The sequence below is a fragment of the Nerophis lumbriciformis genome, linkage group LG01, assembly GCF_033978685.3.
Source record: "Nerophis lumbriciformis linkage group LG01, RoL_Nlum_v2.1, whole genome shotgun sequence".
In the NCBI taxonomy this organism is placed as follows: Eukaryota; Metazoa; Chordata; class Actinopteri; order Syngnathiformes; family Syngnathidae; genus Nerophis; species Nerophis lumbriciformis.
The window spans coordinates 59,771,745-59,793,227 of record NC_084548.2 but is presented as its reverse complement, the minus strand read 5'-3'; the positions used below and the strand labels follow the sequence as shown (position 1 = coordinate 59,793,227).

Sequence of the window (21,483 nt, the reverse complement as noted above, 5' to 3'; positions counted from 1 at the left end):
TGTACATTATATTTATTCATTGCACACAGACTGATGCATTCAAATGTTTATTTCATTTAATTTTGATGATTTGAAGTGGCAACAAATGAAAATCCAAAATTCCGTGTGTCACAAAATTAGAATATTACTTAAGGCTAATACAAAAAAGGGATTTTTAGAAATGTTGGCCAACTGAAAAGTATGAAAATGAAAAATATGAGCATGTACAATACTCAATACTTGGTTGGAGCTCCTTTTGCCTCAATTACTGCGTTAATGCGGCGTGACATGGAGTCGATGAGTTTCTGGCACTGCTCAGGTGTTATGAGAGCCCAGGTTGCTCTGATAGTGGCCTTCAACTCTTCTGCGTTTTTGGGTCTGGCATTCTGCATCTTCCTTTTCACAATACCCCACAGATTTTCTATGGGGCTAAGGTCAGGGGAGTTGGCGGGCCAATTTAGAACAGAAATACCATGGTCCGTAAACCAGGCACGGGTAGATTTTGCGCTGTGTGCAGGCGCCAAGTCCTGTTGGAACTTGAAATCTCCATCTCCATAGAGCAGGTCAGCAGCAGGAAGCATGAAGTGCTCTAAAACTTGCTGGTAGACGGCTGCGTTGACCCTGGATCTCAGGAAACAGAGTGGACCGACACCAGCAGATGACATGGCACCCCAAACCATCACCCAGCCATGCAAATTTTGCATTTCCTTTGGAAATCGAGGTCCCAGAGTCTGGAGGAAGACAGGAGAGGCACAGGATCCACGTTGCCTGAAGTCTAGTGTAAAGTTTCCACCATCAGTGATGGTTTGGGGTGCCATGTCATCTGCTGGTGTCGGTCCACTCTGTTTCCTGAGATCCAGGGTCAACGCAGCCGTCTACCAGCAAGTTTTAGAGCACTTCATGCTTCCTGCTGCTGACCTGCTCTATGGAGATGGAGATTTCAAGTTCCAACAGGACTTGGCGCCTGCACACAGCGCAAAATCTACCCGTGCCTGGTTTACGGACCATGGTATTTCTGTTCTAAATTGGCCCGCCAACTCCCCTGACCTTAGCCCCATAGAAAATCTGTGGGGTATATGTGAAAAGGAAGATGCAGAATGCCAGACCCAAAAACGCAGAAGAGTTGAAGGCCACTATCAGAGCAACCTGGGCTCTCATAACACCTGAGCAGTGCCAGAAACTCATCGACTCCATGCCACGCCGCATTAACGCAGTAATTGAGGCAAAAGGAGCTCCAACCAAGTATTGAGTATTGTACATGCTCATATTTTTCATTTTCATACTTTTCAGTTGGCCAACATTTCTAAAAATCCCTTTTTTGTATTAGCCTTAAGTAATATTCTAATTTTGTGACACACGGAATTTTGGATTTTCATTTGTTGCCACTTCAAATCATCAAAATTAAATGAAATAAACATTTGAATGCATCAGTCTGTGTACAATGAATAAATATAATGTACAAGTTACACCTTTTGAATGCAATTACTGAAATAAATCAAGTTTTTCAAAATATTCTAATTTACTGGCTTTTACCTGTATATATATATATATATATATATATATATATATATATATATATATATATATATATATATATATATATATATTTATTTATTTTCTTTTTTTTTTTGTTTGATTAGCCATCCATCCGTCCATTTTCTACTGCTTGTCCCTTTTCACTTCAAAAGCTCCAGAGTTTTACCTCCAAAAATAGAGAGGTAAGACAAAGTCAGAGTCAGTTGCATAAAACACTGAAAGGGATCGGCGCGGTTGGGAGAGTGGCCGTGCCAGCAACCTGAGGGTACCTGATTCGATCCCCACCTTCTACCAACCTCGTCACGTCCGTTGTGTCCTTGGGCGAGACACTTCACCCTTGCTCCTGATGAGTCGTGGTTATTGCCTTGCATGGCAGCTCCCGCCATCAGTGTGTGAATGTGTGTGTGAATGGGTGAATGTGGAAAGAGAGTCAAAGCCCTTTGAGTACCTTGAAGGTAGAAAAGCGCTATACAAGTATAACCCATGTACCATTGTTCCTATAACCCCTTTGTTCAAATGTTTGTTCCACTTGACATCTTGTCTGACTCGCACCATATTGTTCCTTCTCCCGCTATCCAGTAATTCAAACTGATCCAGCAGCGCGATTGAAGATTATTTTTTACTTACAAAAATCAAGGAAGCAGGATACTCGGGAAACAAAATAAAACGTAGCCTATATAAAAGGACATAAATGTGCACATGTATGCAATGATTAAAAATACAGAAGTATAATGCCCACGTTTAGACTTTCTCCATCAAACGTCATCTTGCTTTCCCCTCGTTCTTCTTCTTCTTTCTATTTCCAGCAGACGAGTAGAAGATCTTAGGTGTATTGCTGCTTTCCACAGGTTCTTAACGGGATTTCCTCCTTCTGTCCTATGGCCCACACTACATTCTACAGTCCGGTAGGTGGCAGTATGAACCTTTCAAGTCATGGCTGCAAACTGCCAGTAAGAAGAAGAAGTAATAGAGCTGGTTGCTTGTTTCTCTCGCGAGATCTGACAACATGTTTAAATAGAACAATTGACAGGTTGACAACATCCAAACAAACCAAAGCATCTCCAATACATCTCAACATTACACACATCCTCCAGGCTGAGTTAGTCTAGATGATGAAGTTAGCTGGAAACTACATGTAAGTCATATAAAGAAAACATTGAAAAAAAATGATTAACTACATTTATTGTTCCCAACTTTAGTTGAAGCATACATTGCTTATTGCATACAGATCTGGGGACATACATATAAAACAATCACACAACAATATTCATATTACACAAGAGAGTAATAAAGACAATTAATAGAATGGATTATAGAGACCCAACAAATGTTTCATAAAGTCACACATTTTAAAATTGTATAAAAGACAACTGCTCAAATAATGTATAAAGTAAATAATAATATGCTTCCAGAAGTGGTCCAGAAGATGTTTCAGATGTGAACCAGTAAATATGAACTAAGAGGGATTTATGTGTACTCAAAAGCAAAGGTATGAACACATGCAAAACAAATATGTATATCATATAAAGGAATTCATCCATGGAATCATCTAGAATTAGAAAATAAAATATCCATCCATCCATCCATTTTCTACCGCTTATTCCCTTCGGGGCTGCGGGGGGCGCTGGAGCCTATCTCAGCTACAATCCGGCGGAAGGCGGGGCCACCTCATCGCAGGGCCAACACAGATAGACAGACAACATTCACACTCACGTTCACACACTAGGGCCAATTTTTAGTGTTGCCAATCAACCTATCCCTAGGTGCATGTGTTTGGAGGTGGGAGGAAGCCGTAGTACCCGGAGGGAACCCGCGCAGTCACGGGGATAACATGCAAACAGAAAATAAAATATGTAACACTTAATTATTAAAAAAACTTATATAAAACACTATTATGAATAAGTATGAAAGTGAATTATGAATATCTACATATAAAATGTGTATTGTATGTAACATATTATATGTACTTTTATTCTCACTTTTTCAGTCAAATTGTTCTGTTCATTTTAAAATACACAAAAAAACAGGGTGTACCCGCCTTCCGCCCGAATGCAGCTGATAGGTTCCAGCACCCTCCGCGACCCCAAAAGGGACAAGCGGTAGAAAATGGATGGACTTGACTGAAAAAAAATCACTAATCTGAAGTGTCTAATCTATAAATGTTAGAATCATTTTAACAAGATGGTGTTACACACACAACAACGATGTCACATATGTTATATGTGCTGATGTTAGAAAGTCAAAGTTAAAGTCTTGACAGTTTATTTCAAATCCTGCATCTTCATTTGCTGCTGTTGTTCTCACCAGCACACTTGTGTTTCTTACACTGGTACTTAGAAGAGAATCTTTCACCACACACACTGCAACTCAACACTTTCTCTCCTGTGTGTGTTCTCATGTGTACTGTACAAGATTGTTGGTGGCAAAAGCTTTTGTTGCAGCTTGAACAGGAGTATGGTTTTTCACCAGAGTGCGTTCTCACGTGTGATTTTAATTGCCGTCTTTCTATATAACTTTTACCACATACTGAACAAATAAAAGGTTTTTCTCCAGTGTGTGTTCTCATGTGTACTTTGAAATGGTACCTTCGAGTAAAATCTTTACTGCAGATTGAACATAAATACGGTTTTTCGCCAGTGTGTGTTCTCATGTGTACTTTTAAATTTTGATTCATTACAAAACTTTTACCACATTCTGAACAGGAAAAAGGTTTTTCTCCAGTGTGTATTCTCACATGTTCTTTCAGCATTTGTTTTAGTCTAAAATCTCGACCACATTCTGAGCAGGAAAAAGGTTTTTCTCCGGTGTGTATTCTCATGTGTCTTTTCATATTGCGCCGGTATTTAAAAGTTTTGTCACAGTGAGAACATGTGAAGTGTGTGTTGTCAGTGTGACATGTCTTATCATTTTTAGAGTCTTCATCATCAGTGTCAGGAGAGTGAGACGTTGTGTCGTCACTATCTGATAGTGGAGCTAAGATCTTGTCTGCTTGTGATCCTCCACAATGGTCTCCATCAGCTTCTGTTGTCATGTGTTGAGTTGAGCTGCTGCTTGGAGGCTCCGCCTCTCTCTTCTCCTCACTCTCACTCTCACCTTTGACCTCATCCTCTTCACTCTTCACACTGATTAGGTGTCTCTTGTCTTCCTCTATGAAGTGAGGGGACAGCCGCTGTTTTTCTTCATCTTTAAAGTGGGGGGGCTGTGGCTCCTCTTCTTTCACGTGGAGGTGCTGTGACCTCTTCTGCTCCATACTGGAAGACTCCTCCTGCTGCTCAGGTAGACGATATTTTTCACAGACGTCTGCAGGACACAAGAAGACAAACCCAGGCTGGGATCAAAATATATACGATTTTACCAATTCAGATTTCATTTTCGATTCTGCTTTTACGATTTGGTTATTTGTGGACTCACTTTTGCTTTCACATTCTGTAAAAAGGAGAAGAAACAGGTCAATTAGCATCAACTTTGACTAGTTGAGAAGTAACATGAGCGTACAAAGCCAACAGGGAGGTCTTAAGAGGCACAGATTTTACGGGTCCCTCATGAGGTGCCAGAGGGCCCTAAGGATAATATTCTGCTTTGAAAATATCTTTCACATAAAAATATTTTTGGCAAGAAATTAACAAAATACTACACGTTATTTAGTGGCAATTACAAAAGAATGTCAAGTATAATTCTCAGGGCATTCAATCAATCACAACTGGACTGTTAAACTGAACATATATACATAAATATACAGTATATACTGTATGTATATATATATATATATATATAAATATATATATATATATATATATATATATATACATACCCCGCCTTCCAGTCGATTATAGCTGAGATAGGCTCCAGCACCCCCCGCGACTCCGAAAGGGATAAGCGGTAGAAAATGGATGCATATATACAGTCGCGATCAAAAGTTTACATACACTTGTAAATAATGTCATGGCTGTCTTGAGTTTCCAATCATTTCTACAACTCTTATTTTTTTGTGATAGAGTGATTGGAGCACATACTTGTTGGTCACTAAAAACATTCATGAAGTTTGCTTCTTTTATGAATTTATTATGAGTCTACTGAACATGTGACCAAATGTGCTGGGTCAAAAGTATACATGCAGCAATGATAATATTTGGTTACATGTCCCTTGGCAAGTTTCACTGCAATAAGGCGCTTTTGGTAGCCATCCACAAGCTTCTGGTTGAATTTTTGACCACTCCTCTTGACAAAATTGGTGTAGTTCAGCTTAATTTGTTGTTTTTTTGACATAGACTTGTTTCTTCAGCATTGTCCACATGACTTTGGGAAGGCCATTCTAAAACATTAATTCTAGCCCGATTTAGACATTCCTTGACCACTTTTGATGTGTGTTTGGAGTCATTGTCCTGTTGGAACACCCAACTGGGCCCAAGACCCAACATCCGGGCTGATGATTTTAGGTTGTCCTGAAGAATTTGGAGGTAATCCTCCTATTTCATTGTCCCATTTAAAGCACTAGTTCCATTGGCAGCAAAACAGGCCCAGAGCATAATACGACCAGCACCATGCTTGACGGTAGGGATGGTGTTCCTGGGATTAAAGGTCTCACCTTTTCTCCTCCAAACATATTGCTAGGTATTGAGGCCAAACAGCTCCATTTTTATTTTATCTAACCACAGAACTTTCCTCCGGAAGGTCTTATCTTTTTCCATGTGATGTCAGATGAAACAAAAATTGAAATGTTTGGCCACTATATATTACATTATATACATTACAATCAATTGAAATCGGTATGATACCACCTTTAAAAAGTACCGGTTCCGCTCTTTCATCTGAGTGACTACAGGTTCGAGGCGCGTACACAAAGTGCATACAAGCAATAACATCTTGAAAAGGAAGACAGGCAAAAAACTACAATTCTATTGGTTAATAATGAGGGTGGGAAGTACAATATGGAGTTTTTTTTTTTGTTTTTTTTTTTTCCAAGATGGCGGCGCGCACAGACGCAGCGGCTTACGGCTCTCCATTTCAGTGCTCTTTCTTCCTTCTTTTCTTCTTGTTTTTTTTCCTTTTGTGCACCACCTGTACTGCAAACACCCGGTACACCCGCCAGTCACTCTTGGATATCGGGAACTCGCACCAGATATCTGTTTCGAGCGACTTTCACCACAAGCACAACATCCCAGATGACATAGCGAGAGCACAGGGCTCTCCGTGGTTTGTTGTCGGGTCTGGGAGACGGCGCAGACGGAGGAGGGAGAGGAAGCAGAAGCGTGGCCGCAGGTCCGGCGTCTTGCTCAGGCTTAGGAAACAACCCCACAAGCCACCTCTACCGAGCCTGTTCCTCTCTAATGCCAGATCCCTCGTACAGAAGATGGACGACCTGGAGTTACAACTTGCTGGAAACCGCTATGTTCGGGACTGTTGTGCTATGATTATCACCGAAACCTGGCTTCACCCGGAAATACCCGATGCTAGCATGCAGCTAGCCGGCCGCACTCTGCTCCGCCGGGAAAGAACTAAGGACTCCGGTAAGAGCAGAGGAGGGGGGCTCTGTATCTACGTGCATGAGAACTGGTGCAACAACGGGACAATCACTGAACAGCACTGTTGCCCGGACGTGGAGTACATGTCTGTTAGATGTCGGCCTTTTTTTCTCCCGAGAGAGCTGTCTGTTGTTATCATCACGGCTGTGTATATTCCACCGGACGCCAAAGTAAACACAGCGCTCTCTCTTCTGCTGAACACCGTCAACGAACAGCAGCGGGCCCACCCCGACGGTGTTCATATCATAGCAGGGGATTTTAATAAGGCCAATCTGAAGACTGTACTCCCTAAGTTCTACCAGCACGTGAAGTGTTCTACAAGGGGCAAGAACACCCTGGACCACGTGTATACCAACATAAAGCACGCGTACAGAGCTACACCCCTCCCCCAGCTTGGACAGTCAGACCATCTTTCCCTCCTGCTCTCTCCTACCTACACCCCCATCAGACGCCAGGCCAGGCCCATCACAAAGACTGTTATGACCTGGCCTGACGATGCACTCCCCAAACTTCAGGACTTCTTCCAACACACAGACTGGGACCTCTTCCAACAACAGGAGCTGGAGACAGCCACAGGAACGGTGCTGGACTACATAAAGTTCTGCATCGGGAATGTGACTGTGGAAAAAACCATCCGGGTTTACCCCAACAAGAAACCCTGGATGACCAGCCAGGTCCGCACACTCCTCAGGGCCCGCAACGCAGCCTTCAGGTCAGGGGACAGGGCACTGTACAGTGTTGCTAGAGCCGACCTGAAGAGAGGGATTAAAAAAGCAAAGGCGGACCACAAGAGGTGCATAGAGTCCCATCTGTCCAGCAATAACTCACGGGAGGTGTGGCGGGGCATTCATGACATCACAAACTTCAGAGGCTGCAATATGACAACTGCGGATCAGATTGCGACACTGGCAGAGGAGCTTAACTGTTTCTTTGCCCGTTTCGAAACCCCCCAGCGACACTCATCTGCTCCAGCCCTGCCCCCGCCCCCACCGGGCTCCGGCACCACTCCACTCACTGTACAGGAGCACAGTGTCAGACGAGTGCTCCTGGCTGTGAACCCCAGGAAGGCTACCGGACCAGACGGAGTACCTGGAAAGGTGCTCAGGACGTGCACCCACCAGCTCGCTCCCCCCCTCACCAGGATCTTCAACCTCTCCCTGGCTCAGGCAGTCATCCCATCCTGCCTGAAGTCATCTACAATAATCCCGGTGCCGAAGAAGTCTCCCATCACCAGCCTGAATGATTACCGACCAGTGGCCCTCACTCCGGTAATCATGAAGTGCTTCGAGCGACTTGTTCTCCAGCACACCAAGGACCATATCCCTCCAGACTTCGACCCCCACCAGTTCGCATACCGGGCGAACAGGTCCACAGAGGACGCCATTGCTGTTGCTCTCCACTCTGCTCTGAACCACCTGGAGCAGCAGCAGAGCTACGTCCGGATGCTCTCTGTGGATTATAGCTCTGCCTTCAATACAATAATCCCGGACAGACTCTGCAATAAACTGGACACTCTTGGCCTCCCCCCTCTCACAAACGCCTGGATAAGGGACTTCCTAACGGACCGACCCCAGAATGTGAGACTTGGCCCGCACCTCTCATCCTCCCACACGCTGAGCATCGGCTCCCCACAGGGCTGTGTGCTGAGCCCCCTCCTCTACTGCCTCTACACCCATGACTGCAGTCCGGCCCACAGTGACAACCTTACCGTCAAGTTTGCCGACGATACCACAGTGGTCGGGCTCATCTCCAGGGGTGACGAGGCTGTCTACAGGGAAGAGGTCCTGAAGCTGACGGCCTGGTCTTCGGAGAACAACCTCGCTCTCAACACCAGCAAGACCAGAGAGATCATCGTCGACTTCAGGAGGAGCAGCACCGACCCTGCCCCCCTCTACATCAACGGCGAGCGTGTAGAGAGGGTCCACACCTTCAGGTACCTTGGAGTCCACATCTCTAATGACTTTTCCTGGACAGTCAACACCACATCAATCATCAAGAAGGCTCAGCAGCGGCTACACTTCCTTAGAGTCCTCGGGAAGTACAACCTGAAGCCTGACCTGCTGCTGACCTTCTACCGCTCGTCCATCGAGAGCCTGCTGACCTACTGTATTACAGTATGGTACGGCAGCTGCACTGCAGCAGACAGGGAGAGGCTGCAAAGAGTGGTCAAGACGGCTCAGAAGATCATCGGCCGCCCTCTCCCCTCTCTGACGGACATCTACACCTCCCGCTGCCTCAACAGAGCCAGTGCCATCATCAAGGACAGCACCCACCCTGGCTCTGACCTGTTCCACCTGCTGCCCTCTGGGAAGCGCTACAGGTGCATTAAAACCAAAACAAACAGGCTAAAGAACAGCTTCTTCCCCAGGGCCATAACCATCCTGAACGGACTGCCCCATTGTCCCTCATAACTGCCTTCTCTTCGGTGCAATAACTCATTCCACCAACCACCCTGTTTTTGTTTTGTTTTTTCATGTATATATTCATTTCACACCATATTCATTGCACTTCTATATTTTGTATATTTTTATATATTTGCACATTGTTTTTCTAGCATGCACACATCGCACTGTATGGAATGGCCTCAATCTCGTTACCTTGCGTAATGACAATAAAGCTGATTCTGATTCTGATTTGGGCTTCAAAACTAACAATAAAGGGAGGCACCGCGTTGCAAATACTGTTTTACACCTTTCCTGCTTGTCGGCTCCCAGACCGTGGTCGAGGACAGCAGGGGAGACCCTTCACTTTGGTCAGAATGACGAGGCCATCCATTAGTTACAACATGGTCACTTTATTTATAATTTCCACAGGGCACAAGCAGACATCCACCATGCTATTGACACTCCTGCACATGCTAGCGCTACCTCTCCTAACTTGCCCACTCACTTACTCGTCACACACCCCACATACTGCCATTCTTAAAGGAGCACACACACGCACATATGCTACTCTCACAACAGCTGCTTTAAAACACGCCTCGCCAAATGTGGCGATTAGTATTAACACCTTTGCTTCAAACTGAGGTCAACATTCTCTGTTCTGCCCTCCCCCCCTCCTCTGTGACAATCAGTTTACGTTAGCGCAGAGAGCGGGTGTTGTCAAGCTGCAGCAGCGCTTTTTCTGATGTGTTCTCCGCTCGGCCCTGACGCACGAACCTCATTCAACATCATATTGAGACCAGCCGGGGTGTTACGGTGCAGTCTCGGCCCTACAGGCTCCCCGAATACAAACGCAAAGTGGTACGGGAGGAATTAAAATCCATGCTGGAGTTGGGGGTAATAGAAGAATCCCACACGGCGTGGTGCAGTCCCATCGTTCTGGTAGGGAAGAACGATGGATGGGTCTGTGTGGTTCTGTGTGGATTACCGCAAGGTGAACACAATATCACGTTTTAACGCTTACCCAATGCCTCGGGTCGACGAGCTCCTGGATCGGCTGGGTACGGCTCGTTTTTTAACCAAGGGCTACTGGCAGATTCCCTTGTCACCAGACTCCAGGGGAAAAACGGCCTTTTCCACTCCGGGAGGTTTGTACCAATTTGTGACACTTCTGTTTGGCTTGTTCGGTGTGCCCGCCACGTTCCAGCGCCTCATGGACCGAGTATTGCGACCTCACGCTGCATACGTGGCTGCCTACGCGGCTGTCTACCTGGATGACGTCATCATTCAGAGTTGCAGCTGGGAAGAACACATGCGGTGGGTGGGAGCAGTGCTCCAGTCTCTGAGGTAGGCAGGGCTCACCGCCAACCCGGCGAAGTGTGCAGCTGGCCGGAGGGAAGTACAGTATCTGGGGTACCACTTGGGAGAAGGGCAGGTGCGGCCGCAGGTAGACAAAACAGCGGCAATTGGGGCCTGCCCAACCCCCAAGACGAAAAAAGAGGTGAGGCAGTTTTTGGGTCTGGCAGGTTACTACCGGAGGTTTATCTCCCGGTTTTCGGACCTGACCAGCCCAATAACTGACCTCACCCGAAAGGGTGCTCCAGATCTGGTCCAGTGGACGCAGCAGTGCCAGCAGATGTTTGAGAGGGTTAAGAAGGCCCTCTGCGAGGAGTTGGTCCGGTCCTGCACATGCCTGATTTTTCTCTCCTGCTTTGTCTGCAGGCTGACGCGTCGAGCAGAGGACTGGGAGCGGTTTTGTCTCAGCAGGTGGAGGGTGTCGACCGACTACATCAGCCCGAAGCTATCCGGCCAGGTATAGCACAGTGGAGAGGGAGTGCCTCGCCATTAGGTGGGTGGTCGGGGCCCTCCGATACTACCTCCTGGGGCGCTCATTCAGCCTCTGCTCAGACCACAAACCCCTTCAGTGGCTCCACCGAATGAAAGATGCCAACGCGCGGATCACCCGGTGGTATCTGGCTTTGCAACTCCACAACTTTAGAGTGATCCACAGACCGGGTGCACAGATGGCCGTGGCCGACTTCCTTCCGGACTGAGTCTGGCGGTGGAGGTATGTGGGGGGGGGCCTGGCCTGCGGACCTGCAGCGAAGCGGGGTGTGCCAGGACCGGCTTCGAGATCAGCGACAGGTGCGTAGATGGCCCACCTGGGCATGCTTATCTAATGACCTGTCGCTCTGTTAAAGGCAGCAGCTGGGAAGGAGAGGAGGGTTGGTTGGAGCGCGAGCAAGAGCGACACTGGCATAAGAACATGGCTGAAAAGCACACAAAGAGACTCATAGTGACAAATAAATCATTGTTCAGAACCATGAAGGCAGCTGTCATGTCCGCGATGAACCCGGAAGCGCAAGACTATGTGGGCTCTGTACCGAGGATGTCGTTGTGGCTTGTGCAGCCCTTTGAGACACTTGTGATTTAGGGCTATATAAATAAACATTGATTGATTGATTGATTGAAGACTTCCACAGTCCTATAATCATGTTTATTGTGTGTATGTCCTATAATAATGTTTATTGTGTGTATGTGCTATAATCATGTTTATTGTGTGTATGTCCTATCATCATGTTTATTGTGTGTATGTCCTATAAATATGTTTATTGTGTGTATGTCCTATAATCATGTTTATTGTGTGTATGTCCGAAAATAATGTTCACCTATAAGTTTCAGTTAAGTTAAGGGCCTACTGAAACCCACTACTACCGGCCACGCAGTCTGATAGTTTACACCAGTTTAAAAGGGAACAAGAATATAATGATGAAATCTTAACATTGCAACACATGCCAATACGGCCGGGTTAGCTTACTAAAGTGCAATTTTAAATTTCGCGCGAAATATCCTGCTGAAAACGTCTCGGTATGATGACGCCTGCACGTGACGTCACGGATTGTAGAGGACATTTTGGGACAGCATGGTGGCCAGCTATTAAGTCGTCTGTTTTCATCGCAAAATTCCACAGTATTCTGGACATCTGTGTTGGCAAATCTTTTGCAATTTGTCCAATGAACAATGGAGACAGTAAAGAAGAAAGCTGTAGGTGGGAAGCGGTGTATTAAGGCAGGTGTTGTGCCGGATAACACACCCCCGCCGTAGAATGCACCACCTGACTGTTGAGCCGGATAACACAGCCGGTGTTTCATTGTTTACATTCCCGAAAGATGACAGTCAAGCTTTACCATTGGCCTGTGGAGAACTGGGACAACAGAGACTCTTACCAGGAGGACTTTGAGTTGGAAGCTGCGGCTTCCAAACATTTGATTGCTTGCCCGCACGTGCGTGCCGCTATGTGCATGTCACTTACGTAACTTTGGGGAAATATATGTGCTGTATGAACTTTGGGGAGGTGAACGGGCTGTGGGATTGAGTGTGTTGTGCAGGTGTTTGAGTTGTATTGGCGGGTTATATGGACGGGAGGGGGGAGGTGTTTGTTATGCGGGATTAATTTGTGGCATATTAAATATAAGCCTGGTTGTGTTGTGGCTAATAGAGTATATATATGTCCTGTGTTTATTTACTGTTTTAGTCATTCCCAGCTGAATATCAGGTCCCACCCGCCTCTCACAGCATCTTCCCTATCTGAATCGCCCCCACCGCCCTCTAGTCCTTCACTCTCACTTTCCTCATCCACAAATCTTTCATCCTCGCTCAAATTAATGGGGAAATCGTCGCTTTCTCGGTCCGAATCGCTCTCGCTGCTGGTGGCCATGATTGTAAACAATGTGCGGATGTGAGGAGCTCCACAACCTGTGACGTCACGCGCATATCGGCTGCTACTTCCAGGACAGGCAAGGTTTTTTTTTTATCAGCAACCAAAAGTTGCGAACTTTATCGTCGATGTTCTCTACTAAATTCTTTCAGCAAAAATATGGCAATATCGCGAAATGATCAAGTATGACACATAGAATGGACCTGCTATGCCCGTTTAAATAAGAAAATCGCATTTCAGTAGGCCTTTAAAGTACCAATGTTTGTCACACACACACTAGGTGTGGTGAAATGTGTCCTCTGCTTCTATAAAAACACCCTTGTTAAAGGTCAGTTATTTTCAGGTTGCTGTTGACTTTTAAACGTGTCCTCTTAAACCAGAGCACTTAATTTCAATGTTTTTTGAAGAAATACTGGAGATTTAATTGGACTTTTCTTATATTAATTTCAAGGCTTTTTTTTTGTTTTCTTGTCTCAAAACCCTTCTTAGGTTGGGCTCCTATAATACAAAACCTACTTTTCTTTCTTGTTGGTACCTGTTTTTGTGTATTTGGATTCAGGAATGATCTTTTTTATTTAGAATGCTTTTTGATCCGAAACGATAGTTAGTTGAAAAGCCAGTGCAGCCATTGAGGTGTCAAGTTGGAAGTCACGTGACACGGGTCTTGCAAAACAGCACAAAAAAGGCAATTAGCTTTGCTACATGGGGATAATATCACATAATTAACATTTAAATGCTGCCTGCTGGATGTTTGCAAACTATAGAAATGATTCCAATGGTTAAAATCTGCACTTTTGAGTGACATACGAGTCAGTAGGTGTCATGACATGCAGTTAAACTGACTGTGGTACACAATGTGACCACCAGATGGTGCTGGATAATGATGTTCAAGTAAACGTAAGGAAGAAGACACAAGCGCTGTTTCAACCCTGTGCGCATCAAATCGGCGCAGACGTGATTCCATGTACAAATATCGCGACATGCTAATTTAGCCGCTATCAAAACAACTAGCCCACCACTGCTGATTTCATTTCAACAATTAAAAATACGAACTTGATAGTAAATAAACCCACGTTTCCACTGCTGGATGCTGTGTTCAATCGTGTCGATGCTGTTTTAACGTTTAGGGTACGTGCTGTCATGAAATAAATAAAACATATTCCGGTGGTGGTGGTCAATGTCACTACTCGATACGTGCCGGAAGACCACGTCACTTCCTGGACTTACAATTGTTTTTACAAAGGTGCTTTTGAAACGTCACATTCTGTGATATTTGAATATTTTTTGAATGTTTTGTATAAAAACTAGCTTACATAAAAGTAAAAGGGAACAAGAATATAAACATGAACAAGGGGTAGATTTTAAAAAACAGGGAGAATTATGGCCACAATTTCAATCACTTTCACTCTTCTGTCATTGCAATGAATGACGTAAATGACTACCATCATGTGATTTATTTTTCAAATGTTGATTTTTTTTTTTTAAACAAGCCACTTACTTATTTTTTTACGGAGCCCCTAAAGCAGGGGTCACCAACGCGGTCCCCGTGGGCACCAGGTAGCCTGTAAGGACCAGATGAGTAGCCCGCTGGCCTGTTCTAAAAATAGCTCAAATAGCAGCACTTACCAGTGAGCTGCCTCTATTTTTTAAATTGTATTTATTTACTAGCAAGCTGGTCTCGCTTTGCTCAACATTTTTAATTCTAAGAGAGACAAAACTCAAATAGAATTTGAAAATCCAAGAAAATATTTTAAAGACTTGGTCTTCACTAACTGACAAAGAAACAGATACCAGATTTGGTGTCCAGTTCAAAGTGTGACATGATTTAGTTAAAAATTTGAGAGTTTACTTTTGTATTTTACATGAGTTCTTATTTGTACAAACATGGTGCAAAGTAATTCATGATTTGTTAAAAAATGTTAGTGGCTAGCTAGTTAAAATGGGATATTGTGATTTCACAAGACTGTCTTAGAAGTGATCATTTGAAAATGTTCAATTTGAAAAATGTGCACTTAGAGAAAATATAAAAATAAAGTGTTGCATATTGATATTTATCTGTTTCTATATATATTTATTGTGAGAAATCATTAAGATGATCAGTGTTTCCACAAAGATACATATCATTAATTATTAATAATAACATAGAGTTAAAGGTAAATTGAGCAAATTGGCAATTTCTGGCAATTTATTTAAGTGTGTATCAAACTGGTAGCCCCTGCGATGAGGTGGCGACTTGTCCAGGGTGTACACAGCCTTCCGCCCGATTGTAGCTGAGATAGGCTCCAGCGACACCAAAGGGAAAATAAGCGGTAGAAAATGGATGGATGGAAACTGGTAGCCCTTCACATTAATCAGTACCCAATAAGTAGCTCTTGGTTTCAAAAAGGTTCGTGACCCCTGCCCTAAAGGGACATGGGGACAATTTTTTTTTATATGTATCTGGTGCGCACCAGAAAGCATTGGATGCGTGCGCATGGTTTGAGGTCTGTGTCAAAATACCAGTTCAGGAGTTTTTTCGGCTGTATTTCCAACTAGGACTGTCCCCCATGTCCCTTTAGGGGTGTTGTGGCAAAATGTGAATGCCTGCCAAAAATGTATTTCCTTCGCTGAACCTGCATTTTTGGCTTGGTGTGTCCACAGCAGATTACTAGGTGTAAGACAAACACTTTATTTTCCTGGTTATTGTAACGCTACGTGTTTGACATTATTTAAGACTTTATCGTGCCTGGGAAAGGACAGTTTGCCTCTTCTGTGGTATTGATGAGATTTAAAGGAGTGTTGTTAGTCCCATGTTGATGTGATAAAACCTCTTTCTTGTTTGGAAGATACACACAATTGTAACTTTTATTTCTTCCTGCACATAATAAATATGTACAACGTGTTTGGATGTATTCATTTATGTAAAATTGTCATTAATTGTAATATTACCTGACAAAAAGTGATTTGACGTAATATTTTGATATTTACACAGCGCATATTTACACACGCGTATTTTACTAGAATACCCTTATGAGCATTACATATATCAAAATCAAGTACCTACTGTACTGTTTACTTGTTGAAATACCCTTTTTAGAGCAAATATCTACCCAAATGGCCACTTTGTTGCTGCCAAAAATTGATTTCAAGTAATATTTTGATATTGACACATCTTATCTCTGCATATTTTACTAGAATACCCTTATGAGTAGAGCTGGGTGATATATTGATATACTCGATATATCGCGGGTTTGTCTGTGCGATATAGAAAATGACTATATCGTGATATTCGAGTATACGTTCTCACACAGTTGCTTTTAGTTGCAGGCATTACACTACAGGCTCTTCTCACTCTTGCTTGTATCTCCTTCTCACAGAGACATAAAACAAGCGCACCTTCTTACATACGTCACGTGTGCAACGTCACACGCTCCCGCGGAGCAGACAGGTAGCGATATGGTAACATTAGCTGTGATGCTAGCGGAGTGGTGCGAGTGGTAATACGAGAGAAAGAAGATGCGAATCTGGTAACAAATGGAGGAAGAATTAATTCCCAAGAAAAACAGCACGGGGTCCATTGTCTGGCGGTGGTTTGGCTTCAAGCGGGAATATGTTGAACATTTATGCGGCAAAAGCGTTGCTACAAAAAGTAGCACCACTGCTAATGTGTAGCATCATTTGAAAAGTCACCCACTAGAGCAGTGTTTTTCAACCACTGTGCCGCGGCACACTAGTGTGCCGTGAGATACAGTCTGGTGTGCCGTGGGAGATTATATAATTTCACGTATATGGGTTAAAAATATTTTTTGCAATCCAGTAATTATAGTCTGCAAATGATGTGTTGTTGTTGAGTGTCGGTGCTGTCTAGAGCTCGGCAGAGTAACCGTGTAATACTCTTCCATATCAGTAGGTGGCAGCCGGTAGCTAATTGCTTTGTAGATGTGGGAAACAGCAGGAGGCAGTGTGCAGGTAAAAAGGTATCTAATGCTTAAACCAAAAATTTAAAAAAAGGTGAGCGCCCCTAAGAAAAGGTATTGAAGCTTAGGGAAGGCTATGCAGAACGAAACTAAAACTGAACTGGCTACAAAGTAAACAAAAACAGGATGCTGGACAACAGCAAAGACTGACTGTGGAGCAAAGACAATGTACATGACATGACAATCAACAATGCCCCCACAAAGAAGGATAAAAACAACTCAAATATTCTTGATTGCTAAAACAAAGTAGATGCGGGAAAAATCGCTCAAAGGAAGACATGAAACTGCTACAGGAAAATATCAAAAATAAGAGAAAAAGCCACCAAAATAGGAGCGCATGACAAGAAGTAAAACACTACACACAGGAAAACAGCAAAAAAAGTCCAAATAAGTCAGGGTGTGATGTGACAGGTGATGACAGTAGACCTACTTTGAGAAAAGAGCTATAGTGACGCATGGTTGGTTATGATTTAAAGTCATATCCAACAATTGCGACAACGACTTTTTACTGTCAACTGAGTTTAGTTTTTTATTGATTTCTGCTGGTGGTGTGCCTCCGCAATTTTTCAACGCAAAAAATGTGCCTTGGCTCAAAAAAGGTTGAAAAACACTGCGTTAGAGAATGAAAAGTGCTTGAAACGCTGCATGTCAACATCTCCGTTCGGTGCCACACCAACACAATGCAGAAGAAACTATTTCCAGATCAACACAGTATGAAAAAAATAGTCAACAATAGAAGGAGATGACGTCCGCAGTAACCTACCAATTTCATATTAGCTCATTTTTATTTGACAGTTATTGAAATATCTTGTGTGACATACTATTGTAGTGGCGTTCTGTGCAAAAAGTGCACTTTAATTTAGTGTTGTTTTGATATGTCATCTTAGTGACATCATGCACAAAAGCGCACTTATAGCTTGTTTTAAAATGTCTCTGACAATCTTGCACTTTCTGTTTTGGAAATGACATGAATTTTTGTGCCACTGTTTAATAAATACAGTTTTGCTAAATTGACTTAGTTGTGACTTCCCTCTCTGCATGAAAGTTTAAAATGGGCATACGGTATATTAATGCAGTATGAAGAAGAATGTTTTAATGTAGACACATAGAATCATCATACTGCTGTGATTCTATGCATCAAGTGTTCATTCAAGGCTAAGGCAAAATATCGAGATATATATCGTGTATCGTGACATGGCCTAAAAATATTGAGATTTTAATTAAAGGCCCTATCACCCAGCCCTAGTTATAACACTGAAACACCCTCAGGAAGAGGTGCTTTAAGACATGGCTAGCTAGCTAGCGGCTAACATCCATCCGCCGTCGGCAGTGTTTTAGCGACTTCTAAATCACTAATCCTCGCCTCTATGGCGACGAATAAAGTAAGTTTCTTACAAGTATCATCCCTGCAGGACGAGGAATAGCTCAACATGCTTCACTACACACCGTAGCTCACCAGCATCAAAATGTAAACAAATGTATCTAGTTGATACTACTGATTACGTCAATATGTTTTGGCATCACAACAACTTCTTTCGGGTTTTTTAAATGTATATTATGTTTATAAACTCAGGAAATATGTCCCTGGACACATGAGGACTTTGAATATGACCAATGTATGATCCTGTAACTACTTGGTATCGAATTGATACCCAAATTTGTGGTATCATCCAAAACTAATGTAAAGTATCAAACAACAGAAGAATAAAAGATTATTACATTTTAACAGAAGTGTAGACAGAACATGTTAAAAGAGAAAGTAAGCAGATATTAACAGTAAATGAACAAGTAGATTAACAATTCATTTTCTACCACTTGTCCTTAATAATGTTGACAAAATAATAGGTAGATAAATGACACAATATGTTACTGCATATGTCAGCAGACTAATTAGGAGTCTTTGTTTGTTTACTTACTACTAAAAGACAAGTTGTCTAGTATGTTCACTGTTTTATTTAAGGACTTAACTGCAATAATAAACTTTTGTTTAATGTACCCTAAGTTTTTTTTGGCTGATTTTAACACGTTGCAGCGGCAGCTGAACTCAATGTGACAACGTGTCATAGTTACGTCAGACAGTTGGAACTAAAAATACAAATAGTTGTGTCGTTAGTCCAGAATCTTCACGGTCCTCATGGACGACATAATTAGGAACCAGTACTAAAAAAAAAATGGTACTTGGTATACATCCCTAATCTTCACCACTAAACCTTTGAAATATGCTGACATATGTGCTGCTAAAGGTAAATAAACAGTAGCCATATTAAATGTTTGCCTTCATTTCACCACGTGAGGTAAGGAGGACGGCCTCTAGGTCACATGGTTACACCCCAGCAATTACACTGTTAATGATTGATGAGCATTCATTTTTAAACGGTGGTGTTAAAAAGCAAGTATATCTCCATCTTTAGTCATAAATGTGTCCCCCGGATGAACATGTGTCACAAACATTGTATTAGATGATATGTGGATGTTGTGCTTACTTGGACTATGATGAAGCTGTGAGGACTCAGGTGGTTTGTCTTCATGGTCTTCGGTCTTCACAGAGACAACAGTCAGTGGAAACTTGGTGAGATCAGCCTCCTCCTGCCCTACAGGACACTCTCCATCCTCTTCAAAATAAGTGGGCTGTGGATCCTCTAAAGTGAAACTGTCCCCCTGCAGATGGGGGAGGCATTCTTCTTGGTGTCCATTAAGCTGATGAATGTCTACAGGACACAAACAAAACACATTTTAACTCCTACATGCTAAATATTAAATCATACATGAAATAATGGGCTGTGGCTATTGAAAATGTTATTAATTAAGTGTTGGTTTGAGATGGTATGAGATCAAATGTCATCTTTAGATCAGGCTTTGTTTTTTCGACAATCACTGCCACGTTAAAAAGTTAAAGTACCAATGATTGTCACACGCACACTAGGTGTGGCGAGATTATTCTCTGCATTTGACTCATAACCCTTGATCACCCTCACCTGGGAGGTGAGGAGAGCAGTGGCCGCGCCCGGGAATAATTGTTATGGTGATTTAACCCCCAATTCCAACCCTCGATGCTGAGTGCCAAGCAGGGGGGTAATGGGTCCCATTTTTATAGTCTTTGGCATGACTGGGTCGGGGTTTGACCTACCGATCTCAGGGCGGACACTCTAACCACTAGGCCACTGAGTAGGTCGATGTAGTAGGTGCTGTAGTAGGTTAATGGTTGGACCAATATGAAAGAAATAGCAGGTCAGTATAGCTTTCACACAAATATATAACTTGACAAACCTGCCAGCTAGCAGACTAGGTTTACAGCGTCAGTTGCCATGGCAACTGACTCTGACTGTGTCTTACCTCTCTTATTTTTGGAGGTAAAACTCTCGAGCTTTACATACTCATGAGTTTGCACTTTACGTGCTCTCTGGAATATTCCCCCGGTGACTGTGTGAGTTTTATGCAAACTTGTTGATATACATTGTTACAAACTGAAAGGAACATCAAGCTCTCATAAATATTGTGTGTCTGAAACTGTCTCGTTTTTATGAACAATGTGAAACAATCAGTGCATCATCCTCACATGACAATTTATCTTCCTATAGACAATCTATTTAAGAATAGTGCTAATAATAAATATAAAGTTAGTAAACATGTAAAAGTAAGAAGTAAACAAACCTGTTCTGTGTAACACAACTTGATGTTTTCGATGTTGTCGCTCCTTCTCCTCTTCTGTTGGACAAAGTTCCTCCTCGTAATCTGCTATCGTTCTTTCGCACATGTTCACACAATCACAACACTTTACACTCACACTTGATCTCTGCTTAGCGATGTGTTTTGATCACTTCCGCCTCTCTTTGTTAGCAGCTAACAAGCTAAGCTAACTAGCAAGCTAAACTAGCTCGAGAAGCATGAAAGTGCGCTCAGACTAATATAACCGGATGCAAACAGTTATTAACGATGTTTACTCTATTTAATAGAGTCTAATAAACGACATATATATGTGTACATGGACGCACTGATTAAGAACACTGAGCTGTGACGACTGCAATAACGTCTTCACCGTCGGACGCCATCTTGCTTTATCCTCGCCGTGTTCGTTTCGCACGCAGTGTTGTCAGATCTCGCGAGAGAAACAAGTAACAGCTCTCTCTCCCAGATCTCGCGAGAGAAACAAGTAACCAGATCCCCTCCACTCCCGGTACAACTATTTCAACATTCTGAAAATAAAAGTAAACTTGTCCATTTCACATTTTCAAAACAAGGACATACAATTTATTTTCATAAAAATATTCAAATATTCAACAATGTATTGAAACAACAGTAGCATAAGGAAAGAAACAAAAGAAACAAAATAAATATTACACACATGATATTATTTTCGTCTTTGATGCTAATCGATTTTATAATGTATTTTA

General features: G+C 42.9%; 1 protein-coding gene across 1 annotated transcript in view; it reads right to left on the bottom strand.

Moving 5' to 3' along the window:
- The window catches only part of LOC133570282 (uncharacterized), a 57,158-nt gene extending 35,995 nt beyond the window's left edge, over positions 1 to 21,163 (bottom strand). Inside the window, exons 1-3 of the mRNA XM_072916267.1 lie at positions 20,744 to 21,163; positions 19,576 to 19,800; positions 3,812 to 4,815 (exon numbers count right to left, since the gene is read on the bottom strand). Coding sequence (XP_072772368.1) covers positions 3,812 to 4,815; positions 19,576 to 19,800; positions 20,744 to 20,846 — 1,332 coding nt within the window. The 5' untranslated portion in view covers positions 20,847 to 21,163. The remainder of the gene's footprint in view (positions 1 to 3,811; positions 4,816 to 19,575; positions 19,801 to 20,743) is intronic.
- Between the last annotated feature and the right edge of the window lie 320 nt (positions 21,164 to 21,483).